We start from the raw sequence: 20,766 nt of genomic DNA, 5'->3' as shown, positions 1-20,766 counted from the left end.
AGAGTTGAAGACCAATCAACAAGCATCCATAATTTCAGTCTGTTATTAATAAATAAACGACAACTTTATTTTTTTTTCTCAATTATTATTTACAGCAATGATACTGCACCCTTTTTTTTGCCTCGTGATAAAAGAAAAACGAAAAACCCTTGGACAGTGGGAAATGTTGAAAGCATTGAGAGAAAAACGCAGATCTTTAAGATGTAATACCCACCCTTGTGCTTTTTTTTGGTACTATTTCCTAATCTTATGTTTTTTTTGGCGTACGGATTGTTAATTACAGAAAATCAATAATTAATAAAATATATCAAGTGAAAGTATCAAGATTTTTCAATATTGATTTTCCGCCGCCTCCAACACTCCTCCCACCTCCACCCCCCCCCCCCCCCGCCCCCAACACCACCCATCCTTACCACAACTTCCTGTCCACCAGCCAGAAAAAATATATATTCGGGTAGATTTAAAAAAAAAAAAAAAAAGGTACTGATGTTCACTCTCCACATCGTAAGATGTACAGGTAAAAAGACAACGATAACGCGCGTTTCTACTAGCCTTTATGTTCAGTCAAACTGTGACAGGCTTTTCGCTGCCGTAGAACTGGTATTCGGTGTTGTACATCCGGGGTACTCGGAATGTCTCTCCTGGACCGGGACCTACACAAAGAGAGCAAAAAAGGGGAACAAAATTTCAATTACTTATCAAGTACAGAAACACGTGTCCTTTATATTGATTTTCAACATGTTAGCCTGCGTGACATACAGGTGCGAGGTAGGAATATGCGAGAAAGAGCAGGGCGCGCGATGGCGCGATGGAGACACGCGTGTCTCCCTTGCGCGCTCCTTTCTTTCTTGTACCCATTACTCTCAAGCGCCAGCGCCCCGTTCATTCTTGCGCCCATATTAAGTGCATGCTTCACAGGCTAAAAGCAGGTTTTCAGAGTTCATGCTTTATAATTCTCGTTACCCGTTGCCGTTAACATACCTACAAGGTTTAGATTTGTTTGGTTCATCGAAAAGTGAGAGCAAGACTGTTCATAGCCTCCCACGAAGCCGTTTTTAGGGGAGCTCGAAAAAACGTCCGCGTGGGAGGCTAGACTAGCGTCATTCTTTACGATTAAAGTTAAACCGCTTTTGTGAAAAAATACTAATATTATATTAAGAACAAAGGAGAAATGAAAGAAGGCTTTAACAAGAATGTTAGTTTTACAACCAGATTGATGGATCTTATAACCAGGAGGGCTTAAATCGGGATTTAAAGGTGGGCGAACACGGCGGCGCATCTTGAAGTCGAGACTATGTTTATTTAGATACACAACTCAGTATAACTCGTTTACGTTTTTCTGAGAGAGTGAGAAAAGCGTGAAGAAAATTACTATGCTAAGTGGGCAAAGGGAGCTTTTCACGCAAATGCGTGCGCGTGGAGATCGCCTCCCGCGAGGAGACTCACCGGACGGGCGTGTGTCTCCTTTCGTTCGCGCATTGAAATTTTATGCCAAATAGGCCGCAGTTCATAATGAAAGGCTCTTACTTTCAAGAGGAGCATGCCATGGTTTCGGTACGTTCAAGCTAAACAATTCCCATCGTTTTCTTTCGGGTGGCATCGTGTAAGACTCGGTCATCAGCGTTTTCATTCCCCTAAAACGAAAACAATGTGTGTTAGGGCTGGCATTTGTGATCAAACTAAGAATTTAGCAGTGATTAAAGCTCTCCCTTGCATTTTCTTCAAGAGAAAAGAGGGGAAGAGTTTGTTCTTTTGTCCACTTATGATAGCTAATAAGTAAGGTCCAACTCGACCCACACTTTCTACTTCTAGCTACTTAGGCATACTCTTTAACGCTTTCGCATTGAAAACAGATAAATAAGAACAAAAAGAGAAAAAAGAAATATATTACGAACAACTAAAAATTAAAGATAAGGTAATTACAAAAGCTTGAATAACGTTCTGCTCTAATCGTAGAAGGGATTAGGCTCCAATCCTTTATAGTTCTCGGAAAGAAGCTAAAGAGAATATTAATACGTTGACTGGATATGTTAAACGCAGTGTCTTCTGGCTGAGCTGGCAGTAAAGAGGTCACTGGAAGAGCAACTATATAGTTGTCTCCGTCCTTCATTTTTCGTTCTTTCTTATCGATCCACTTCCGTCACCCATTTTGGTTTCTTTTAGTTCTAGGTAACAGGGAAATTTTCATGCAATCTCCAGTTTTCGTTTCTAAATGTGCGGTTACAGAGGCCCCTCTTACACAAGTGACAAAACTTACACCTGACTTTCCCATCAAAATCTCTTCGAAAACGCTTCCCAGTGGATAAATACACAAAAAACAAACGCTGACTTTACGTTTTGGCGTAAGTCAAATGAGAATATAAAACCTTAGGATTTGTTGTAATACCAAAGAACACCCCTCATCAAATTGGTGCAAACATACCATTATTACACAACTTACAATGTGCACACTTACTTATTCGGTACAGGACTGAGTGACTTAGGTAACCTAGGAATGGTAGTGGGTTCTCTAAACCAGATACGGTCCCTCATGGGTCCTTTTTCTCGAGGAACAGAATTTGGGGGTAGTGGGTTCTCCTTGGAGCCATGGCCCCACGCTTTTGTGTACTCTTCGCACTCCCAGTAAGTCGCATAATCCTTTGAAGGATAACGTCCTAACTCGTGCCTGATTAAAAAAGGAAACAAACAGTTGAGAGTCTAATAAGAAAGAGTTGCGCCTTCATTAAGCGGCCACCCTCGAGGTACCAGCAAGTGGTTGCTTTTTGTAGAAAATTTTTTAACGTCATTACTTCTAATTTTATTTCATTTTATTTAGTTAAGCGTCTTGCGTGATGGCAAACCCGTAGCAAGACTACAAAAGTTTTTGAGTAAAGGTACATATGGAGGTTGACCGCTCCATGGAGGTTCGTGAGACTGGAATTAGCATCATAATCGTTAGCAAAAACATCAATTTATTTTCATTAATGAAACAAACACGCGACAGGAGCAGCATTACTGGTCCAAAATCAGTCTTCACCTACTATCACGGACTGTATTTTCCTTGATCATATTATTAAAGTAAAGCTAAACTAAGTGTATCAATCGTTTGATGGCCGCTTAATAGAGGTGAAAACAATAGAAAAACTCTCGTTGGGACGGCCAAAAGGTGTGGCCGCGGCCCGAGGCCGCTTCAGGGCAGAGGTGACCGCTTAATAGAGTTACCGCTTCTTTCTTTGAATACGGAGCTTAAGCAACAACAGTGGCGACGGCTACGAAAACGTCAGTTAAAAAGTGAATTCGCGCTACTTCAAACTTGATCGCGCTTATTCCAACTCGTTCAAGTCGTCAAATGTAGGCAAATTTTTCTGGAGTTGAATTCTAAATGACTGTATCAAAGTTCAGGAAAAGAAAAAGAAAGCCGTCGAAACGTGATTAGAGTGGTTTTCGTTTGAGTGTCGTAAAACCAAAACCAAAATAATTACTCTGGCCAATCACATAGGACACAGACAATACATTGAACCAATCAAAACTCGGTGTAATTACATGTGGCTGACGCAAAGCGCGGGAAAATGCATGCGAGCGCGTCACAATTGGCTTTGGTTTTACTTCTGATTGGATGAAAAGGTGGCGCGAATCTTTTAAGCCAATCGCATCGTGTAGAAAGTGCAAAACCAATTACTTTTCGACACTCAAATGAAAACCGCTCTAATTAATTAGGCAGCTTCACGTAGTAGTCGTACAGTGACGGCAAAGAAATGTGCAAAGTTGCTATTTTGTTAATCTAAACCAGTTGCTCTTTACCGTTCTCGTTGCCATCGCCGTTATTTAAGCTCCCTAATTATCGGGACGTTGATTAATGGCCGCTTAATAGGTGGCCGCTTCAATAATGGAGGTTCAACCGTCAGTACTTTGTAAATATTTCAGCAGGAGAGAAATTCATGGCCTTCTTGAGATAGTTGGTTAATTAGCATACAATAATTGTGCTCAGCTGAGAAAAAGCAAACACAGATCTTACCCATCTTGCGCCAATGGCATATTTCCCTTTCAAATGTTTTAGAGTAATTATGCCCCCCCCCCCCCAAACTCCACTCTACCCCAGCTGCTAAAGAATGTCACATGTCAAATTTTAAGGTTGTATCACAGTCCAGTCTATTTTCCATCACAAATGGAAATTCCAAGGGGTGGCATATGCAAAGATGTACTACATGCAGTGGCAGATCCAGACATTCAGATAGGGGTGTAAGGGGGGGGGGGGGTCAACCAGACCCTGAGATAAGGGGACTCCCCGGTCTCAAAAAAAAATTTTGGCCCCTCCCCTATATCCGCCACTGACATAGCAGCTGTTTGAATCAAAGTAGTCTGCATGGCCATTGCAATTGTTAGCATATGCAAAATTTGGGCAGAGGAGCTATGAAGTGGTGACTGCGCATTGGGTGGAACTTTGGAATTTTCTCACCTCAACTAGAACAGTCACGAAAATGGTGGCCTCATCTTCAAAACTCTAACACAGGCAAAAACAATTCCCCCACCTACCCAGGCTAGAATTGTTTTTGGATATTTTATAATGGGCGACACAACATGACAAGACAGCAAGGTTGAGCGGGTAGCTGTTATTTCTTTGTAAACCTGATATTACTTTACATTACCAGTACCACATGGCACAAAAAGTTTAACTTTGTGATTTTTAAAGAAGAATAAATTGCTTCATGTCTGTGTTGAGTGAATTTTTATTAAATTACTGCATGCTGCGGTTCAGTCTAATTGGGTCAGCTTTTATATGTATAACTTTATGTAATTTATTTATTGAAATTATGGCTGTAAATATACACATGCCAGGAAGTTAAATATTTAAATTACTCCTATACAGCTGTGCATATTCACAGCAATTTCAAAACAAAGTGGTCTAAAAAAGTACATGGATGTATATGTGGAAAATCAAAAAATGATACTAATCCAACTTAGGCAAAGGGCTTTGATATACTTACACAATGATGTAATTTTGTAAGACAAGATATAGCTTCATATGAGACTTAAGCTGTTATTTCTTTGAAATCCTGATATTACTAATTTACGTTGCCAGTAATTTTTTACCAAAAAATTGCTTCATCACTGTGTTGTGAGAAGTTTTATGAAATTTAATACTGCCTAGAGGTCTGCCTACTGCAGTTCAGTCTAACTGGCTCAGATTTTTAAGGTAATGTTATGTAATCATTGAAATAGCTGTAGGATATGCACAAGCTTTAAATGTAATTAAATTACAACATAAAGCTGTGCATATTCACTGCAATTTCATAACAATGGTTCAAAAGTCTACGTTATTACTAGTTGTCAATGAAAGAAAAAGAGTTTGCCTACATCACCAGTTTTAGTTCCAATGTTTATAAAACCATTTCAGCTACTGAGGTGAGAATTTCCACTACAAGCACTCCTCGTTCCTACATTTCTGCCATACTCTTGGCCTTAAAACTGCTCTTATTCTTCTGCTTAGACATTTTTGAACCTTAAACTTGTCGAGTTTTAAACAGCAAAAGGGAAATAACATAAATAGGCTAGCGCGAACTTGAAATAGCGAGTTGAAGTTCGTACAAGTACAGTAGTGTGGCAGAGAACTATGTCCGAACTTTGAAGGTTTGTTTACAACAAAGGTCATCAAAAGCCATGTGAAACTACACGTGAAATCTAACGCTACTAAAATCCCCAGGGGATCTACACCTAATACATTACACTTTTCACAGCACGATAGAGAATTTTTCTGCCTGCTGCAATACTTTGCATGGCATTAAGCTGGCTGCCTCGCAAGCCAACTGTCTTCGCTCGGCTTGCTCATTGGCAATTTCTGCAAGTGTTGAAAATTAAATACTGATACTTCCCACTAAGGAAGGCTTCTGATTGATGGTGCAATTTCACACTTATTTGAGGAAATCACATAATTCTTAAAATAATTCAATTCAAGTGTTAGTTAAACAAGCAATGATTTTTGCCTTTAATTAAACATTTTCCCATTACAAGGTTAATGCTATTTCAGGGTGATTTCCCACTCAACAAGCCTCATGGAATCAGATACAGTACTGTAACTTACTTGGTGAATGCTCGGTGGTCCTTTTGTGTTGTGGTCAAATAAGGGTCCATGTGGTAGGTCAGCACCCCTCTATCCCTGGGATAAAACTTTTGACCAGCAATACCTCTGTTGATTGTTGATGGTACAAGGTCCTGTAATTAATATATGGAAATGTCACCGGAAGAAAAAATTTCTAGTATGGTAACCACACTTGGAGAGGAGAGGGGAATTAGTGCATACCGAAAATCCTCTATTAAGCACCCCCTCTCAAATAAGCCCTCTCCCTTTAATAAGTCCTTCCCCCCTTTTCAGGAGAAGAAAGTTAATACCACCCTGGCCCTTGCATAATTAAGCCCCCCTTCCCTCTTCTAAATATTCTTCACTAATAAATGATAGACTGTATTAGTCAATCACGACTGTAAAACTTTGTGTGGACTGATCCGGGAGCGATGGTTTATTCACCAACTGGAAGTTCGGATTTGACTCTGATCCTTGGGCTGCATGACCTCCAGCCTTCTTGTCCTTGAGCTTTTCCATTTTGTATCCTACTTCTTTATGGAGAACAAATACCATTGTCTTTTCTAAATTAAATAAGTCCCCTGTCTCTATTAAGGCCCCGCTCAAATGGGCTTGAAATAAATAAGCCCCCCGATATGTGGGGCTTAATAGAGGATTTACAGTATGTCTGTGGTCTGAATTTCAAAACCCAATATTTCACATATCTGAGTAGAATTAAGCCAAAGGTGCATGTCCGTATTGTCAAATGTCAAATGATGATACTCCAGGCCACGTCGCTTGTTGGAATTTTACCCTAACATGAGGGCTTGCACTAATGGCAAGACTATTATTCACTCTAACTGTTGCTTGATAATTTGTAATTTACAATATAGAGGAAGGAAAAAAGGAGAGTTTCTTTTTTTACCTTACTGTTACCCTCCCTGTGGTGATCAGCCAGGTTGAATGGTTGTATGCCTGCATTGTAAGCAGTGTCTAGATTTACTCCTGGTCTTCCTGTGTACTGAGACTTCATTTCACTGCACTGGTTTCCCATGGTTAGAGGTCTCCTCCATGGTTTGACACTCAGCTTTTAATTAATAATATATTATAAAAAACTGCACAGCAAATTATTAAATTATAAATGTACACCTTCCAATTCTTCAATTTTTTTGCATTTATATGTATCTAAGGCATGTCTCAAAGTCCGAAAGATCAGTACCCTACTTTATAATTGGAGAACTGAATCAACCACTAGCTAATCTCATCTATGAAATATATATTTGAATAAAAAAAAAACAGTCACATGTTAATTTTAAAAAACGTTTAGGCTAAAATGCTTTCAAAAACTCCATTGTGAATGTTTTAAGCAATTATTAAGTTTCATCATGGCAGTTGGGCACCTTATCCTGGTGTCTAATTAATCTGGCTAGTAAATTTCATCACACAGCACCAAACTGTAATCTGACTGTCGCATCTATACAATATGGATGCCTCTTAATTAATATATATTAATATAGACAGGAGAGATTTCGAAAATGATTTGATCAAAAAGTTAAACACTAAAAGATTTTTAAAATACATTTAAAAAACATTTAAATGACATTTGATATTGGCGTAATGTAGCGCCGAAATGTCGTTCACTTTTTAAAATGTTTTTTAAATGTATTTTGAAAAACTTTTAGCGTTTAACTTTTTGATCAAATTGATATAGACACCTCAATATATCAATGCAGACGCTGGGGTCTGACTCTCTTTGGTATCTGTATCAGGGAAGTTATCTCTATAGGGCCACCTCTGAATTAATGAATGCCTATTCCGAGGTTTGTCCCTTAATTTTGTGTCTGCATTAGGGAAGTTTGATAGTATACCTTTCCAATATTGTCCTCAACATAATGAACTTTCCATGATCCAGGGGCCTTTTTAAACAGCATATTACCCAGTGTTCCTCCATGAGCTTTATAGTCGTGAGTCGTACCAGTTGTTGTTTGGAAGTAGTCTTTGTCAGTTACATAATCTGGATTTCCAAGTACCGGAGGCAACACATCATAAACAGTTCTCTGAAAATAAAGCAAATTTAAATAGTATAATAAGTCTGTGTATTTCTAAGTAGTACGTTTTCCCTTATTCAGTACAAGTGGGAAAAAAATCAAGCTCCAATATAAAATCAACTCAATAATCATCACTGATTCAATCAATTTTTCTCTCGATTTATTTCCACAAAAAATATATTTTTATCGACTATTCTTAATTACTATCGGTTTTATTGAGTGCACATACCATCGATCACGATGTACAATGTCAGCAACATCATGACCGAACAACATCAACAACGACAACAATCTTTATTGTGCTCTTGATGATAAAGTGTAGAGTCGTTAAAAGGAAATAATTGTGAAAGAAATACAGCACACCCTTTCAGAAATAGCAAAAGCTAATCGCGCTGATAGACTATCGATAGACTATCCAGTACATTTTTATGATCACAGCTGCAAAGTTACGTGCAAGGAACTTAAAACTATAAAGAAGGTTATCTGGAGACATTTTTGGATAATACAAACAACCAGAAAAGAGAGGCAATGAGGTGCGACACTAAATCGTGCTCGACAGTGATTCAGCAAAGATTGTAACTCACCCGAAAGCCGTCCGGTGGAAAGCCATGAGCAGACTGGTAATAATGCGCTTTTCCTGTGGATGTCAGGTTGAGATCGTTGCGAAGTTCAGATGTCATGACCAGTGAGAGTCACTGTCGCCCGGGAGTTAAAGAAAAAAGTATTTTTGAGAAGCAGAATTGTCGAACGAATTGAATCTGTCGAACGCTTTCCTTCTTGATTGTTGCCAATGATGTGGCCAATCGTTGCTAAGGGATAGCGCGCGTCTTTTTCTTGACACTCCGCTGACCACAATAATCGACCAAAATCTTAATTTCGTGGCAAGAGTTGAAAAATAAATTTCTTTCATTTTTTGTTCATAGACAGCTTTTAGGTAGATAAGAAACCTAATGTAGATTGTTCCCGCCAGAAGCCTTTTATTTGTGAGAAAAATTAGAAAATCGGTTTTCGATGTCGGAGTCTCAGACGGCCCCAATTCTTAATCTGATATTCGCTAACATCAACTTTCCTCGTGTTCGCAAACGAATCCGCATGGAAAAATTTGGAGACTTTCCATGATCAGAAAAATTCTTTTCCTTCCCCTAGAAGATGCTTTCAGGGCAATAGCGAAGCTCGTCGTACTGAAATGATTCAAAAACGAGAGATAGGTTTTCATGATAACAAAAACTTAAATTCGTTATAATTACCCATTTTCGACGGCAATACTTAACATGTGGTATAACTCCAAATTCTCTCAATGCCAATTAAATCACACAATTAGACATTCATTTAAAACATACCTGGGAAATGGCTTGGGTTATTGAAGGAAATCTCTGTAAGACACCATCGAAGTTCAGGAATTTTCATGGTAGGCCGGCGGTAATTGTGCACTTCCAATTTCGAAACGGACAAAAGTAGATATTTACAGCCTAAAGGCTCGTTTTTCGTACTTTTTGTAGGTTTTCCCATTGCAAAGTTGCTTTTTTCAATCGAAGAGTGGTGTAAAATGGTGAAACTGGGTCAATGTTAGCCATTTCCAAACAGTGAACTCTACCAGCCGGCAACTCTGCGTGACAATATGTTCGTGACTGCACGTGACATAGCTTACGTTTGAAGACACGAACTGAGCTGTCAAAATGACAGTCACGGAATCACTGTAGTAACGCAACCCAATTCTTGAAAGAGGAACATTTTCAAAACCGACAGTATTTTGAAGAAGGAAAAAATCAAACGCGCTGGTATTCTGATACTCACTTTTTATCGAAAAATAAGGACTGAACAATGGTAATTCGCTAAGGATGACGGAACAGGAAGATATTTCGTTACTTAACGATCGAGGAAACTTGGAGCAGTTACATAATGCACTTATCAATTGAAACCCCGACCTCCCCCACCCCGGGCCAAGGTGGGGATTTGACTTGACATCATTACAAATCTTAGCAAACTCCCACCATACTGGAGCATATTGACTGGTAAAACCCCCACCCAGGTGGGGAAACCTTTTTAATTCCCTGACTGACTTTATCAACATTTCGTTGGAATTTTGAACTTCTTTATTGACAAATTTACTAGAGCAAAAAGGCAAATATGATAACAGACCAAGATATAAACAAACAACAAATATTTGACAATAAGTAAACATAATGACCCCTACCCACTTATAAAAAAGTCAGGGTACAAAATGGGTGATGGAGTAGCACATTGCTATAAATTTATATTAAAAGGAAATCTGTACCATCTCCATTGAAAGTAATTGCTGCAATGCAATGCACCACCAAATTTTCTCGGATGGATGGTTTACCAAATTCTCTTACCCATGGTGCTCCGCTGGCGCGCGCTTCGCGCGAGAGAGAACCCCGCTATTAATTACTCTAAGCCGAAGAAGAGTATTTTTCCGCATGCGTGGTTCTAAGCAAATATTCAACTTTAGGGCTAATTAACAGAAACTGGTCACTGCTCGGACAACTCATTATTTAAGTGCTGTTACGAGACTAACATAAGATCTCAATCATTTTTGTAGCCGGCTTAATGGCGCGTTTACACTTCAGAAAAACTGAGCCCGGACAGGCGCCCGTTTCTCGAAAGTCCCAATTATTAACGGGCCCGTAAAGCTTTTGTTGTTTACATGCATCTAACATGATAAGACTGTCAGTTAATAAAACAAAATGGAGTAGATTTCTAGCCAGGACCCGCGCTCTTATTCTTTATATTTCGATTTGAATATTTGATTTCGGGCCCGAAAAGTTTACCGAACTTTCTAGAAACGGACTTCCAGTATGTCTTTACAACAGTTACTGGTACCTTACCATGCCATTTTTTATATTTGTCTAGACCCAGTTTTTCTGTAGTGTAACTAGACTGGAGTCTCGAAATCCAAACCCGGTCAGGCATGGTTGTTACTGCGTCGGAGCGAATGTATTAGGTTTTAAAATCTCCGCACCTCTGAGAATATGTTTAGACCACACGAGACGCAACTGACGGAACGCGAGGAAGACAAAACTAGAGTAATCTGAGCGACAGCGTGTTCACTCACTTCTGTCAGGTTTTTGCAGCTGCAAGAAACATTGTTTTTCTCTTTCTCTCGTTGAGTTTCGCTGGCCTGTCGCCCACTTTATCTTTTCTCTATATTCCAAATTTGTGGACAGGACAATTAATCTAAGCTTAATACTTTAGACAGCACGGATACAGAGACAATTTCCGCTTTCCGTTTTCGTCTTTATTGACTCTTTAGTTGTCTCTGCTTCACAAGACGCGGATGGCTATGCTATTTCCCGCCAAAATAACCTCGAGTTGCATTTGGGTTGCCATACTGTTGGTTGAGTTATTTTACATTGGTATGCCTGTGGTGCGAACGAACGGTCGCTCGGGCGTAAGGTCACGTGACTAGCAAAATTTCTCGGATGGGTAGATTACCAAATTTTCTTACCCAAGGTGCTCCGCTTCGCGCACGTGGAGCTCCGCTACTAGTGCAACCATTGCTCAAAAACCTTTAAATCAAGAAGTTCACGGTTTACTCACACCAGAAAGTACCATGGCCAGGGCAACATCTTTCGTTGCGAAAAGTGTTCTTTCATTGCATCCAGAAAATCGACTATGGATAAACACAATCTTACAGCACATATGATTGAAACGCTTTTCAAGTGTGACCGCTGTTCCATGGCTTATAAACAGAAGGCTCGCCTGGATCTTCACAAGCGTACACACACTGGAGAGAAACCGTTCACGTGTGAGGAGTACGACAAAGCCTTTATTGACAGCTACAGTCGAAAACGACATAAAATAACACATACAGGAGAAAAGCCCAACAAATGCAGCTACTGTGATAAGAGCTTTGCCCAGGGCTGTCAGCGCCAGTTGCACGAAAGGACACACACTGGTGAACGACCATACGGGCGCGAACAGTGTGACAAGAAATTCAGCCTAAGGCAAGAGTTGGATAAACACTTGAATACGCACGAGAAACCTAAACAGCCAACGAAAAACAAAAGGAAATGGGTCCGTAAAGAATCTCAGTGACTGAATAACTGCCACGGATGTATATGTATCTTTTAACGGAATGGATGCTGCCACACCTAGTCGAAGACTACACTGACTCTAAATTGTAGCTCGGTGCACTAAAAATCGGTCACAAGTTTACTATTACATATATACTGCAGAGAAGAAGAAGAAGAATCGCGCCATGTTAGGGAATGCGGATTCCGGAGTCAGTGAAATTTTTGCTTGTGGAATCCGAAATCCTGGAACTTTTTGCCTGTGAGATCTGAGATCCTGGGCTTTGGAACCCAGAATACAGCTCGAGGAATCCGGAATCGTACAAAGGATTGGAATCCAGAATCCAAGTTCCACTGACAGAGACTGGAATTGGCAGAAGAAGAAGAACAAGTTCGTTTACAACAATACAGGAATTTAAAACGACCTGGTAAGTTTATCGCTTGACTCAGTGTCCTCTGTTCATTTCAGGTGAATATATTACAATAGCCCTTATTATCACTCACTGTCTGCGTCTTTGATTATAACAGCGAATTGCAGGGAGTTTATGGCTTACTTTAAACGTAATGCTTAAAAGAAGAGAGTGTTCATAGTGCGCTTAGGATTGGCCAGTTTGGACTTTTACCCGAAATTCCATTTCCACGAGATCGTTCCATATTTTTGCCATAATTTTCAGGACAACCAATTACCTTGTCTTCTGTCAGTTAGGAGTGGAGCTTGGCCTATTTTCATGAATATAATTTTTAGTTTTGAGACGCCATTATGTAAACTATTTGATAACCCGAAAGTTCCTGTAAAAAGGATGATGTAAGATCGTTAGTGATGTGATCTTTAATTATTACGTTTTTTACATTGAAATACATCTGTTTCATTTTACATATTAAAATATTGAAATTTGTGAATACGAAGAAAATATATATAATTATATTTATCCGGATACTTTAAATTCCGGGCTATGTTAGGATCTTAAGAATGTTCACTTATCTGCTCTTCCGCTAAATTCAGTTTCGCGCGGTATTAGACAACGGGATAGAGGTGTTTTGAGAAATTCCTCAGTTGGTTGCATTGCCTTTCTCATGCAGAAGGCTTTGGTGAGCAAAATAATTCAAAAACCTTATATATAATTGAATAAAGAAAACACTGATCTTCGCGTCAATTTGTTCCGATGTCGTCTTACGTTTTCACTCATGACGTCACCTCGTCTTGTTAGAGGGGGTTACATTTTTCCCTAGTATACATATTGCACCAATATCTACTGCAGTATTACTAAAGAGACTGGTTTATCAATTTCAGCTTTTTTATGTACTATTCTCAGTATATTTTAGCATCAATGGCATGCACGTTCTTGATGTCACATCTTATTGGGGTATTTTTAAGCATGTATTAAACATATATCATTTTCCTCCTGGTTTTGCATTATAGTATTTAAAAAGCACTAATCTATCTGTTTCGTATTTCTTCTCCGATTCCATTAAATGTATGTTTATAAGGTAGTCAACAATATTAGTTAACATCATAACTGTGCATTAGATTTTCGTCTGCTTAAAGATGGAATCATGGTCATGTTGAAAAAATACTTGTTAATCGAAAAAAGTTGCGTTGCCACAGTGAGCAAATATAAATCTTATTTTGTCATTTGGTAAAATAAAACCTTTCTTTACATTTGTCTGTACTACTAATACCAACATCAACAACAACGTATTTTATAATAATTTACAATTTCCACTTGTCCGCAGTTAGTCAAAAGGCTAGTAGGGCCAAAATGAAGATTAAAGTGAGATAAAGAAACAAAACATGGAAAAGGAAACTAACAAATATCTCCTTCAGAGCTTAAAATAACGAGACCTAAACGCCGGAAGGCCATATGGCATAATGCTAATCTCCTTTTTTTATCTTTCTTATGCAGCAGCAACAACAACAACAACTATGAAAAAGATGTTATTTAAGTCAGAAACCCAGGTGGCTCGGAAGGAAAAAATATGAGCGACCTTGGATACTATAAGATGCTCTACCACTGGTTACCTGTCTACAGTTCGAGTCCGAAAATGTGCTGCTCTTCTCTCGCGACCTTTTCGATTTTTCTTCCAAAATTTAGGGTACCTTGAAGGAAAAAGCCGATTGACCCCTTTAAAAGACCTGGACTCTGTGGTTATGCCTGTCGGCAACAATGACTCGTCCATCCTTTGTAAGTGCCACACCCCCCGGAAACTTGAATTCACCATCTGAGTCACCTTCGCTGCCAAAAGCGGCGTAAAATCTGCCATTCGGCTGGAAGATCTGTATTCGGTGGTTCTGAAAATCACTCACTATGATGAATCCCTCGGGATCTACAGTTATTCCCCCGGGACGGTCGAGCTGGCCATTATCGCTACCTTTCCCCCCAAAACTGAACTCGAATTTCCCATTGCAGTCAAACTTTACGACTCGGTTGTTTTCAGTATCAGTTACCAGGCAACCGTTATCGTCTGTTACTGTCACGTGGTTCGGACTGTTGAGTTGACCGTCTTCGTTGCCATGACAACCATATGACATGATGTGGGTCCCATCCATCTTGAAGACTTGTATTCTGTGGTTGTCTTTATCGGCCAGCAGCAAGTTGCCGTCTTTGGTCAGAGCTAAACCAGCAGGGTGATTCAGTTTGCCGTCCTCGGATCCTAAAATGTCAGATAAATCCAGTGATTAGTTACAAGTGAGTTTTTGTTAATCCTGTTTGTAAACGTTTTGATCCTACAATACACTACATTTGCAGTGGAAAAGAAAGAGTTCCCTTGGTCTACCTACAGACTTGTACTTTACGCATGACGCGAAGATCTCTCTTTGTCCAAATTAAATACCATTAAGTCCTGCAATACTAATATCTATAATACAGACACCTCTGTAAAGTGAAAACCCTGTGTTGTTAACTTAAGTGCCCGTATCAACGAGGTTTGATTGCACACAAAAAGAGAGAGAGCTAAATAGTTGGCCGAACTATAAATGTGTTAGCCTCCTTGGCAGGCGCCAGTTCGTTGTTTATTAGTTCTTTATACAGCGCGCGAGGGGAACACGCAAAGGGAAGAGGAGGCCTCCTCTCCGTTTTCTCCCCTCGTGAACCCTCGAAATTTCTCCCTTTACCCTAAAAAAACAACGCCTGCTACAACCTCGTTACCAGGGCTTTTGGGACCAGGTTGCGCCTACTACAAGGTGTTTGAAATATAGTGATGGGAAATGTATGACTTTAGACCACCTGTACCGTCCGTAATAGTGAGGTTGAATAGTTGTCAGTACGGTAAGCTTCAAACGTGATTCACTTACGCTGTTTGGTGTCCTGTCCCGACCACCTTAAATAGAAAACCGGCGCTAAGAACCCTACCTTTAGATCCAAACTTGCCAATAAATTTTCCCTCAGGACTAAACAGTTGCACGCGATGATTATCCCAGTCTGATACGATGATTATGCCATTAGCGTCAACCAAGATACCACAAGGATTCTGAAACTGACCATCTTTGCTTCCGCGAGACCCAAAATCCAAGAGATGTTTTCCAAGCGCGTCAAATTTTTGAACTCGGCAGTTGACAAAGTCTGTGACGTATATATGTCCCTCTTTGTCTGTTACTACGGAGCACGGTTGCTTGAATTCGCCGCTCTTCGTTCCCTGAGAACCAATCTTCATGAATATCGGGCCAACCTTTTGGTAATCGATTCCTTCGAATACGTTAACGGTAAAAGGGCTTCCCTCAATCTCTCGCCCACGGACTGCCACGTGAACAAGGTGCTTGCCATGCGTGACAGGAGTGTAACGCACTCTCATGCTTCCATCCCCATTATTCGTGACTTTATTCCCGACGAAGAAACCCTCAGGAGCTTGTACTTTTACTTGCACCGGGCAGGAGTGATCGCCTTCAACCGATGTATTCCCAAAGCGATCTTTCAACTCGACTACAAAGGACGACTCCACTCCTACTTTTCCAGACTTTATACCGAGGCCCCTAGCGTTACACAAAGCACTAAACGTCACACTAGATGTCACGCGGCCCATCGTTGTCGCGACTTTTTCTACTGATTCCATGTTGAGTATGTAATCTACAACATCGTTTTCTTCCGGTTCTTTGTAATCCAACTTTATAGCGTTGAGTTCTTCCAAGCGATCAAGCATCAGCTGGCGAAGCTGGATAATTTCCACTTCGTTTCCATGCAGAAGAACGTTCTCTACAAAGTCACGTGAGCTCGTGTACTTGAAGAGTTCAGTCTCGAGTTGACCCTGTTGGTTACGGAGTACAGCCTCTTTTTCTTGTTCTAGGGCGTCGACCTGAAAGAAGCAAGAAAATTAACGGTTCGAGATCGTTCTTTTGGAAGCTTAAATAAGGCAAAAAAAAAACAACCGTACTCATGGCCGTTCCGTTTAATTTCGACACCCCCGGCGGCGCTATAAATGAGGTAACTCGACTTTTACCCCCTAAGACAAAAAAAATAGCGACAAGATCCTCCAACCTCTTAGAAACTCCTCCCTTTTTCTTTAGCCCTTCAAGAAAAGAGATTTTTTCCGTACCCCTCAGAAATAATCCGAATATTAAAGGTGCCGAAGCAACCCCCTCAGCAGTAACTTTCGAGGCTACCCACAAAAAATCCCACCTCTTGGGGAGGGGGTGTGTATATATATCAAAATAATTTAATGGAATGTCCCTTATTGAGTTCCGGACATCGAGAAGAAAGAAAGAAGAAGTGGTTTTGAAATTGAAAACCCAATAAACATAATTAACTGTTTATTCTCCAAAACCGAGACAGACAACCTGAGGATAACTCTTTATAGAACCATTGTAATTGAGTAATTTACCCTTGCCAGTATTTCTTGCTTTCGGCTGACGATTCGTTTGACGCATTCCTCCGCCGTGGCACTGATCTCACTTTTAACGGCTTCTGCGCGTGCGCGCAGCTTAGCGGCCATGGCCTTGACCTCATGCACGGCATCTTGGACCGGGGGAATCTTTCTTTCAATGCAGAAATTCAGACGGTCATCGATGAGTACTTTTCGTTCTTCTAACGCTTCCTTTAGACCTAAAAAAGAGTCTCAGGATGAGTGATGAAAGGCTTAGACCCGTCACACGAAGCGGACGGCCTGAAACCACACACCTTACTAACTTCGAAAATATCCGGCTTCTTCTGCAAAAAAAAACCTCTGGGGAGAGGGGTTTAAAAAGATACGGTTACCCTGGTTTCATGTAGAAGAGACACCGATTGGGGTTTTAAAATGTTTGCATTCTTGTGGACTGAGCCCTAGCGCGTGGGGGCGGGGAGCTTGCGTGACTCCGGTCCGAGTCGCTGCAAAGGAGACTAACCCGAGCTCTAGAATGAGTGGTAGACGTTCGACGTTGCAGGCCGGGGGAGCAAGGGGGACTTGTGACACGCCCATGCAGGCCATAAGTTAACAAATCAACAAAGATTTTCCTAACCCTAACCCTAAGCTCCTCCACTCACGGGGCCCCACTAAGTAAATTCCACACAACCCACAATTCTTTGAGGTCCTTAAATTTACTCAAACAACTTAATTATCGCTCGAAACGTCAGAGTTATCAATTTCTTTACATTTACCAGTTACCTAAATAACACCTCTGGTGATGAAAGCGAATTTTTAGTTAGCAAGAAAATAACCAAAGAAGTGCAGAGTCTACAAAACAGAGAACGTCGGTGATCGTTCAAAGCAATATCTCACACCTGTTTTTCACCTATTTTCTTTAAGCTTTGTGCCACTTGCTCCAATTACAGGTACTCTTTTCATCTAACCAAGTCACTTTGATTTCAGAACCTGTTAAGGTTATGTTCACGAATATTCTACTGTGTTTTTGTTCTTTGTATGGACTGTCGCAGTATGCTTGCTTTAACTTAAAACCACTTCGAATCCCGCGCCTTCAAGCCCTAAATCAGATTCCAGTCTTGAAACGTAGCACAAGTCGCCAAAATGCCCATCTATCTTATTTTTTTTTGCTTTGGCGGTTAAATAGATTTTACAACAAGTCTCTTCATAAAAAATGTTAAACATGATTTCCTTTTGACATGAACGGCAAACCTACGATCTAGTGGTGAGCGGTTAAAAAAGAGGAAATTCTGTTTGCTTGTTTTTTGAATCTCTCCTGAGTCTAGAGTTAATAACTGGTCCGCCTCTGTACTGCTTGAGCTTTCTCTCTTTACATGAACATTTGACAACAAACCATAGTAGAAAAGTGCATGACAAGCTTTATCATTTTTTTCCCAGTCTTTGCAAATTTGCTCCCCAAAAAATGCATTATTCTTCTTAGTTTGCAATGCTATTATCATTACCTTGTCTCAAAGCAAGCTTAGTGTTTGTGTTTTGTTCGCTCCTTGAAACCAGCTTAGTATTTTGTGCGGTAATAAGAGAAAAATGCTTTTGCTGAAAAAATGACAGTTCACTGTATGGACAGCTAGTGAGAGCAGATCACTCAGTTGAAGTCTCTTTCCACTGGATCTCTACTCGCGCAGGGCCATGCAAGCTGAAAAATCAGTGCCAAACGGAGATGAAGGATAACATTTTGTAAAGTTGGAATTTTACGCCTTTGAATTTTACTGTATCGGCCAGCAATAGGAAAAATTATCGCTCTTACCTAACCACCAGTCTCATCTTTTTTCATTGGCGGGGTCCTGTTAGCTGTGACAGAGAATTACGTAGTGTTTTATTGATCTTTTTCATCAATGGTACTCGTACGCTTAGCGGCTACATTCGAAACCATATCGATATCTTAAGTACCTGATCTTTACGCGCTATATACGCTTCTGCAAAGTTTGACTATTCTTGCTTTTAAGGCCTTACCTGCATACTTATGTCCACGATGGTCAAGAATCGTGCATTCGCGGCAGATCAAGCAGTCACAGGGCACGCAATAAAACATGAACATCTCGTCTGCGTGCTGAGTACAGAAAGACGGACGATGAAGCGTCTGTTTATCGGCCTGAAGCGTGTCAAGCGACAGGATACGATGGTCCTTGGTTACTCGTATTCGTCGGTGAGCCAAAACGCAGTTCGAGCACAGAAACTCGGCGCAATCCAAGCATCGAGACGTTGCTGCTGCCTCGTCCTCGCAGTTTGTGCAGTGTAGTGTATACTCCTTGCTTGATTTTACGGACAAGTGATCCAGTGCGTTTGTCAGCAGAAAGTTGCTGGGTAGAATCTGGGCTCCCCCCACTGGAATTGCAGTCAGCTTTCGACAGAGGGGACAAACGATTGAGTTGGTGCCCGCGCCGATCACATCGTAGCTCTCCAGGCACTTGCGACAAAACGAGTGAAGACATGATAAGATCTTTGGGTCGTTGAAAATATTCTTGCAGATGGGGCACTCTAGCGACTGAGGTGAATATTTCTCGTCTTTCACTGTTGCCATTGTTTGTGGAAATGATTTTCACTTCACGGCCCTTACGCCCTGACTGAAAGGAATAATTTTTTAATCAGCTCCTTTCCGCTTCATGCTTTGCGCTCTTGAGTTTTTTCACCATGAGGTACTTTCATGAAACTTTAATTGTTTTTTGTTTCTACTGTTGGACTTATCTGATCTTTTGTCGGAAGCAAAATCGCGTGAAAACGGCCAACCTTATGGTTAATTTCACGCGGCGTTCAATTTCATAACCTCATGCTTAACCCAAAAAGAGGAAGATGAAAAACAGAAATTCTTCTTTGTTGTTTGCTGGGAGGGGTGATCTACGCTTGACCTGCTTAACCGACTTGGAACCAACTCTTGCGGTGATTTACTCTCAGACTTGCATCTTAACTTGAGTTAATTCTTGAGGGACACATCGGGAGATCTGCTTTCATTGATTTTAGATCATTTGTGACCCTTATCTAAAATCCTTGTCATCAGTTACTGAGTCATTTTAGAGTCAGCAGATATTCCAATTTACGAGGTTGCTTACAGACTTAAGAACAAAAGATTAACTGGTACCGGTCGTTATTTTATTTAAGGCGTTTGAAGAAATTCTTCGGGTGCGAACCCCTGGAAGAAAAAAACGACCAAGGGAAACGCACACTGCACGGTGTCCGTTTCATTAGGCATACAAACCTGACGACCAAAACTCATTTCTCTTATCACAGCACTTCACTTAGACAACGGTGATGACAATTAGCGCCATTTTGCTAAAAGTTCAAAAGAATTCTTGACGACTGAACATAATTTACCAAGGTTAAAACATAGGGCAGTAGCCACTTTTATTATTCTTTTTCCACTCATGCAAAACAAATAATTGTGAAGAGCTATGGGACAGAGTTTTAAGTAAAGGAAATATTTTTTTCTCTGCGTTAAGATTTTTATTTCACCTCTGGCTGCTCGTCTTCGTTTACCCGTAGCTTTCATGGTCGTCTCTTTTTCAGTATCAGTTTTGGCGGGAAAAGAATCCACGGATGGAGTTTTCTGTTTTGGCGGGAAAACATAAACAAGGAGAATTTCAGAAACATGTCACGCATCATCTGTACAACAAAAAGACCTCCTACACAAGGGTTTTTACTTTCTGTCAGTCTTAGCGGGAAAACAATAAACCTATTAGACTGCTGTAGTTTTTGGCAGGAAAACCATTGGTGCGCGCTCTTCCCTGGTGGAAATTATTATTTCGCTCCAGTCACGTGTTAGCTCATTATCATGCTATGATTGGTCAGCAGCTGTGGCTGTACATGCAAA

The 20,766-nt window shown here is 40.4% G+C and overlaps 2 protein-coding genes across 2 annotated transcripts; both read right to left on the bottom strand.

Annotated features, from left to right (window-relative positions):
- Positions 1-469: 469 nt before the first annotated feature.
- LOC140940202 (stabilizer of axonemal microtubules 3-like) lies at positions 470-9,566 on the bottom strand. Its single transcript, XM_073389118.1, has 8 exons — positions 9,423-9,566; positions 8,667-8,777; positions 7,903-8,091; positions 6,960-7,121; positions 6,059-6,189; positions 2,456-2,665; positions 1,528-1,634; positions 470-653 (listed from the first exon to the last, which is right to left on the bottom strand). Exons 2-8 carry the CDS (start codon positions 8,760-8,762, stop codon positions 565-567), a joined length of 984 nt encoding a protein of 327 aa, XP_073245219.1. The 5' UTR covers positions 8,763-8,777; positions 9,423-9,566; the 3' UTR covers positions 470-564.
- Positions 9,567-14,224: 4,658 nt separating this feature from the next.
- Positions 14,225-20,007, bottom strand: LOC140940200 (E3 ubiquitin-protein ligase TRIM71-like). The gene is made up of 4 exons (XM_073389116.1): positions 18,915-20,007; positions 16,926-17,146; positions 15,464-16,400; positions 14,225-14,765 (listed from the first exon to the last, which is right to left on the bottom strand). The coding sequence occupies exons 1-4, from the start codon at positions 19,480-19,482 to the stop codon at positions 14,239-14,241; spliced, it is 2,253 nt and encodes a 750-aa protein (XP_073245217.1). The 5' UTR covers positions 19,483-20,007; the 3' UTR covers positions 14,225-14,238.
- Positions 20,008-20,766: the final 759 nt, after the last annotated feature.

The sequence above is a fragment of the Porites lutea genome, chromosome 6 (assembly GCF_958299795.1).
Source record: "Porites lutea chromosome 6, jaPorLute2.1, whole genome shotgun sequence".
Classification (NCBI taxonomy): Eukaryota; Metazoa; Cnidaria; class Anthozoa; order Scleractinia; family Poritidae; genus Porites; species Porites lutea.
Note: the sequence above shows the minus strand (reverse complement) of the source record. Positions and strands in the feature narration are given on the sequence as shown.